Source organism: Nerophis ophidion, linkage group LG08, assembly GCF_033978795.1.
Source record: "Nerophis ophidion isolate RoL-2023_Sa linkage group LG08, RoL_Noph_v1.0, whole genome shotgun sequence".
Lineage (NCBI taxonomy): Eukaryota > Metazoa > Chordata > Actinopteri > Syngnathiformes > Syngnathidae > Nerophis > Nerophis ophidion.
Window position 1 is genome coordinate 4515674 of NC_084618.1, and position 7699 is coordinate 4523372.

The 7699-nt window shown below is 39.3% G+C and overlaps 1 protein-coding gene across 1 annotated transcript; it reads left to right on the forward strand.

The window, feature by feature from the left end:
• The first annotated feature begins 887 nt into the window (after positions 1 to 887).
• On the forward strand, positions 888 to 2901 carry LOC133557012 (dnaJ homolog subfamily B member 1-like). Its single transcript, XM_061907298.1, has one exon. The coding sequence runs from the start codon at positions 1164 to 1166 to the stop codon at positions 2181 to 2183; it is 1020 nt and encodes a 339-aa protein (XP_061763282.1). The 5' UTR covers positions 888 to 1163; the 3' UTR covers positions 2184 to 2901.
• Positions 2902 to 7699: the final 4798 nt, after the last annotated feature.

Consider the following 7699-nt stretch of genomic DNA (forward strand, 5'->3'; position numbering starts at 1 on the left):
ATTCTTTACCGTGTCGCCTTGTTTAATTGTTTGGTTGTCAAATGTTAGAGTTGTATTATTAAATAGAGTTCGGTGTCTAGCAGGACCGATAATCAGCATTTCCGTTTTTTTGGCGTTGAGTTGCAAAAAGTTAGCGGACATCCATTGTTTAATTTCATTAAGACACGCCTCCAGCTGACTACAATCCGGCGTGTTGGTCAGCTTTAGGGGCATGTAGAGTTGGGTGTCATCAGCATAACAGTGAAAGCTAACACCGTATTTGCGTATGATGTCACCTAGCGGCAGCATGTAGATGCTGAAGAGTGCAGGGCCAAGGACCGAACCCTGGGGAACTCCACACGTTACCTTAACGTAGTCCGAGGTCACATTGTTATGGGAGACACACTGCATCCTATCAGTAAGATAAGAGTTAAACCAAGACAGGGCTAAGTCTGACATACCGATTCGTGTTTTGATACGTTCTAATAAAATATTATGATCGACGGTATCGAAAGCAGCGCTAAGATCGAGGAGCAGCAACATTTAATCAATGTCGGGTTCTAATGTTAATCTAACCATTGAATTTTTGGTCATTTTCCAACCATTATTCTACAACACAAATATAACGTTGAAACAACATGCTTTTTGACAACGTTTAATCAATGTCGGATTCTGACGTTGAGTTGACCATTGAATTTTGGTCATTTTCCAAATGATATTCTACAACACAAACGAAACCTTGGCAACGTTTAATCAATGTCGGGTTGTGATGTTGATTTAACCACTGAATTTTGGTCATTTTCAATCCAAAATTCGACAACACAACTGCAACGTTGAAACATGCTTTTTGACGACGTTTAATCAACGTCGGGTTCTGACCATTGAATGCAGAAGTTTCTTCCCGGCGATTCTCTGCCGCTGCTCCCTCGCGGCCCACTACCGCAACATCGCTGTTCGAACACGCCGTCTGACGTCAGCCGGTTGCATTTCGGTGACATTTGTCTCCTCGTCTTTGGCGCGTGACAGAAAAGTCGTCGACGTGTTCCGAGTCAAACCGGCTAACCTTCACCTCTTGCTGGCGAGGGAGGGCAGCTAGGCGCCGTTAGCCGCATGCCGGGGCTGCTGAGGCGGGAAGAGGATCCATCTGGAATGTTCTTTTTTGCAGGCGTGAGCGGGCAGTAGGGATGGGTAAAGATTACTACAAAGTGCTGGGGATAGCCAAGGGTGCCACGGAGGAGGAGATCAAGAAGGCGTACAGGAAGCAGGCCCTCCGCTACCATCCCGACAAGAACAAGTCTGCGGGGGCCGAGGACAAATTTAAGGAGATCGCAGAAGCCTACGACGTCCTCAGTGATGCAAAGAAGAAGGATATTTACGATCGATATGGCGAAGAAGGCCTGAAGGGTTCAGCTGGAGGCGGGGGTGGAGGTCACAGCGGCGCCACCTACAGCTACACCTTCCATGGCGACCCTCACGCCATGTTCGCTGAGTTCTTCGGCGGCCGCAGCCCGTTCGATCACTTCTTCGCGCAGAACGGCGACGACACCAACATGGACGTCAACGACCCCTTTGCCGCCTTCAGTATGGGAAGCATGGGCGGCATGGGCAACTTCCACCGGTCCTTTAAACCCCACCCGGGCGGCGCCCGCGGGAAGAAGAAGGACCCGCCCGTTGTGCACGAGCTAAAGGTGAGCCTGGAGGAGGTGTTCTCGGGCTGCACCAAAAAGATGAAGATCTCCCGCAAAAGACTGAACCCAGACGGCCGCACCGTGCGCTGCGAGGACAAGATTCTGTCCGTGGACATCAAGCGCGGCTGGAAAGAGGGGACCAAGATCACCTTCCCTCGGGAGGGAGACGAGACCCCCACCAACATTCCCGCGGACGTGGTGTTTGTGGTCAAAGACAAACCTCATCCCGTGTTCAGGAGGGAGGGCTCTGATATTATTTATCCTGCAAAAATATCACTTCGAGATGCTCTGTGCGGCTGCTCGGTCAGCGCCCCCACCCTGGACGGCCGCACCATCACCGTGTCCTCCAGAGACGTGGTCAAGCCGGGCATGAAGAAGCGCATCGTGGGGGAAGGCCTGCCCCTGTCCAAGCGTCCCGACAAGAGGGGCGACATGATCTTGGACTTTACGGTCAAATTCCCTGACAAACTGGGACAAAACACCCGTGACGCACTCAGGCAGGTTCTCCCGCCATGATGCCAGGACTAACACTTCCAACGCCGTTCTTCAGGGTGCTTACATTTATTATTCTGGTTTTTTTAAAGCCTCATTTGACTCACAACACCTAAAAACTGACAGAATCATTGATTTGAGTATTTATTGTTAGCTGGATTCTATCAATGGACTAAAAGGTGTTTTGTTTTTGTACAAGTGAACCAACACTGAAACTATGGAGATGTTTATTTCAGGTTTTTTTTTTTTTTTTTTTTTTTTACTATCATTAGTTCAAGACAAACACTGAGCCAAATAAGTGTTAGAGCCTACCAAGTACCAGGGCCACACTGAAACAGAAAAAACACATCATCAATTGTTTTTAGAGAGGAAAAAGTCCAGATATTACGATCTAAAGCAGGGGTAGGGAACCTATGGCTCGGGAGCCAGATGTGGCTCTTTTGATGACTGCATCTGGCTCTCGGATAAATCTGAGTTGATGTTGCTTAAAACGATAAGTAATGAATAATAAGGGGACGGCGTGGCGCAGTGGAAGAGTGGCCGTCCCTGGTTCAAATCCCACCTAGTACCAACCTCGTCACATCCGTTGTGTCCTGAGCAAGACACTTCACCCTTGCTCCTGATGGGTGCTGGTTAGCGCCTTGCATGGCAGCTCCCTCCACCAGTGTGTGAATGTGTGTGTGAATGGGTAAATGTGGAAGTAATGTCAAAGCGCTTTGAGTGCCTTGAAGGTAGAAAAGCGCTATACAAGTACAACGCATTTATCATTTATCATAATTTTGGTCATTTTCCAACCAATATTCTGCAACACAAATGCAACGTTGACACAACATGCTTTTTGACAACGTTTAATCAATGTCGGGTTCTGACGTTGATTTAACCATTGAATTTTGGTCATTTTCCATCCAAAATTTGACAACACAAACGCAACGTTGAAACAACATGCGTTTTGACAACGTTTAATCAATGTCGGGTTCTGACGTTGATTTGACCATTGTATTTTGGTCATTTCCCAACCAATATATAACAATACAAATACAACGTTGAAAAAACTTGCGCTGAAACAACATGCGTTTTGGCAACTTTTAATCAATGTCGGGTTCTGATGTTGAGTTGACCATTGAATTTTGGTCATTTTCCAACCAATATTCTACAACACAAATGCAACTTTGACACAACATGCTTTTTGACAACGTTTAATCAATGTCGGGTTATAATGTTAATTTAACCATTGAATTTTGGTAATTTTCCAACCATCGTTCTACAACACAAATGCAACGTTGAAACAACATGCTTTTTAACTACGTTTAATCAATGTCGGGTTCTGACGTTGAGTTGACCATTGAATTTTGGTAATTTTCCAACCAATATTCTGCAACACAAATGAAACGTTGGCAACGGACGCTTTTTGACAACGTTTAATCAATGTCGGATTCTGACCTTGATTCGACCATAAAATTTTGGTTATTTCCCAACAATTTACGACATTACAAATACAAAGTTGAAACAACAAGCGCTTTGACATCTTTTAACCAATGTCGGGTTCTAAAGTTAATTTAACCATTGACTTTTGGTAATTTTCCAACCGATGTCCTCCAACACAAATGAAACGTAGACACAACATGCTTTTTGACAACGTTTAATTAATGTCGGGTTCTGACGTTGAGTTAACATTTAAATGTTGGTCATTTTCCATCTAAAATTCCACAACACAAATGCAACTTTGAAACAAATGCGTTTTGACAACGTTTAATCAATGTTGGGTTCGAATGTTAATTTAACCATTGAATTTTGGTAATTTTCCATCCAATACTCGACAACACAACTGCATCGTTGAAACAACATGCTTTTTGATAACGTTTATTCAATGTCATGTTCTGACGTCTTTTTTTTTTTTTTTTTTTTCTTCGTCATGAAAAAGGGAGGCTTTTGTGGTTGGTGCACTAATTGTAAATGTATATTGTGTTTTTTATGTTGATTTAATAAAAATTAAAAAAAAAATAAAAAGATTTTCTGTTTTTTGTTTGTTTTTTTTAAATAAAAATGAATAAAAAAATTATTCTGGGACCACTGTTCTACAACACAAACGAAACCTTGGCAACGTTTAATCAATGTCGGGTTCTGATGTTGATTTAACCACTGAATTTTGGTCATTTTCAATCCAAAATTCGACAACACAAATGCAACGTTGAAACATGCTTTTTGACAACGTTTAATCAATGTCGGGTTCTGACGTTGATTTAAACATTGAATTTTGGTAATTTTCCAACCGAAATTCGACGACACAACTGCTTTGTTGAAACAACATGCCTTTTGACAACGTTTAATCAATGTCGGGTTCTGATGTTGAGTTGACCATTTGAATTTTGGTCATTTTCCAACCAATATTCTACAAAACAAATGTAAAGTTGACACAACATGCTTTTTGACAACGTTTAATCAATGTCGGGTTCTAATGTTAATCTAACCATTGAATTTCGGTCATTTTCCAACCAATATTCTACAACACAAATGCAACGTTGAAACAACATGCTTTTTGACAACGTTTAATAAATGTCGGGTTCTGACGTTGATTTAAACATTGAATTTTGGTAATTTTCCAACCGAAATTCGACGACACAACTGCTTCGTTGAAACAACATGCTTTTTTGACAACGTTTAATCAATGTCGGGTTCTAATGTTAATCTAACCATTGAATTTTGGTAATTTTCCAACCATTATTCTACAACACAAACGCAACGTTGAAACAACATGTTTTTTGACAACGTTTAATCAATGTCGGATTCTGACGTTGAGTTGACCATTGAATTTTGGTCATTTTCCAAACGATATTCTACAACACAAATGAAACCTTGGCAACGTTTAATCAATGTCGGGTTCTGATGTTGATTTAACCACTGAATTTGTCATTTTCAATCCAAAATTCGACAACACAACTGCAACGTTGAAACATGCTTTTTGACGACGTTTAATCAATGTCGGGTTCTGATGTTGATTTAACCATTGAATTTTGCTCATTTCCCAACCAATATTCTGCAACACAAACGCAACGTTGAAACAACATGCGCTTTGACAACGTTTAATCAATGTCGGGTTCTGACGTTGAGTTGACCATTGAATTTTGGTCATTTTCCAAACGATATTCTACAACACAAACGAAACCTTGGCAACGTTTAATCAATGTCGGGTTCTGATGTTGATTTAACCATTGAATTTTGGTAATTCTCAATCCAAAATTCGACAATACAACTGCAACGTTGAAACAACATGCATTTTGACAACGTTTAATCAATGTCGGGTTCTGACGTTGATTTAAACATTGAATTTTGGTCATTTTCCAACCGAAATTCGACGACACAACTGCTTCGTTGAAACAACATGCCTTTTTGACAACGTTTAATCAATGTCGGGTTCTGACGTTGAGTTGACTATTGAATTTTGGTCATTTTCCAACAAATACTCTATAAAACAAATGCAAAGTTGACACAACATGCTTTTTGACAACGTTTAATCAATGTCGGGTTCTGACGTTGAGTTGACTATTGAATTTTGGTCATTTTCCAACAAATATTCTATAAAACAAATGCAAAGTTGACACAACATGCTTTTTGACAACGTTTAATCAATGTCGGGTTCTGACGTTGAGTTGACTATTGAATTTTGGTCATTTTCCAAACGATATTCTACAACACAAACGAAACCTTGGCAACGTTTAATCAATGTCGGGTTCTGATGTTGATTTAACCACTGAATTTTGGTAATTTTCAATCCAAAATTCGACAACACAACTGCAACGTTGAAACATGCGTTTTGACAACGTTTAATCAATGTCGGGTTCTGACGTTGATTTAAACATTGAATTTTGGTAATTTTCCAACCGAAATTCGACGACACAACTGCTTCGTTGAAACCACATGCTTTTTGACAACGTTTAATCAATGTCGGGTTCTGACGTTGAGTTGACTATTGAATTTTGGTCATTTTCCAACAAATATTCTATAAAACAAATGCAAAGTTGACACAACATGCTTTTTGACAACGTTTAATCAATGTCGGGTACTAATGTTAATTCAACCATTCAATTTTGGTGTTTTTCAAACCATTATTCTACAACACAACCGCAACGTTGAAACAACATGCTTTTTGACAACGTTTGATTAATGTTGGGTTCTAATGTTAATTTAACCATTGAATTTTGGTAATTCTCAATCCAGAATTCGACAATACAACTGCAACGTTGAAACAACATGCGTTTTGACAACGTTTAATCAATGTCGGGTTCTGACGTTGAGTTGACCATTGAGTTTTGGTCATTTTGGAACCAATATTCTACAACACAAATGCAACGTTGAAACATGCTTTTTGACAACGTTTAATCAACCTCCAGTTCTAACACCAACATTGTCCCAATTCACAAATACAACGGGTTTTTTCAGCGTTTTTTTAAAGTCAGTTTTTAAAGGACATGAACGTGTAATCAACGTTGTATCAATGTCTTGTGCCTGTTGGGCTATCTTTGTTATTTTTACGGTCAAATTCTGGCGCCCAGAATTACACAAATGTACACTCATATATATATATATATATATGTAGGTGTGTAAAAAATCACAAGACTACTTCATCTCTACAGAACTGTTTCATGAGGGGTTCCCTCAATCATCTGGAGATGATTGAGGGAACCCCTCATGAAACAGTTCTGTAGAGATGAAGTAGTCTTGTGATTTTTCCCACACCTACATATTGCGCTCTACCACGGTATCGAGCACTATTCTCTGGATAATCCAATCAAGACATATATATATATATATATATATATATATATATATATATATATATATATATATATACATATATATATATATGTATATATATATATATATATATATATATAAGGGGTGTGAGAAAAAATCGATTCGAATACGTTGTGCGATTCAGAATCGATTATCATTTTTAATAAATCGATTTTTTTTTTTCTCAATCCAACAAACCACTACACAGCAATACCATAACAATGCAATCCAATTCCAAAACCAAACCTGACCCAGCAACACTCAGAACTGCAATAAACAGAGCAATTGAGGGGAGACACAAACACCACACAGAACAAACCAAAAGTAGTGAAACAAAAATGAATATTATCAACAACAGTATCAATATTAGTTATCATTTCAGCATAGCAGTGATTAAAAATCCCTCATTGACATTATCATTAGACATTTATAAAAATAATAAAAAAGAACAATAGTGTCACAGTGGCTTACACTTGCATGGCATCTCATAAGCTGGACAACACACTGTGTCCAATGTTTTCACAAAGATAAAATAAGTCATATTTTTGGTTCTTTTAATAGTTAAAACAAATTTACATTATTGCAATCAGTTGATAAAACATTGTCCTTTACAATTATAAAAGCTTTTTAAAAAAATCTACTACTCTGCTAGCATTTCAGCAGACTGGGGTAGATCCTGCTCAAATCCTATGTATTGAATGAATACAGAATCCTTTTAAATCGGGGAAAAAAATCGTTTTTGAATCGAG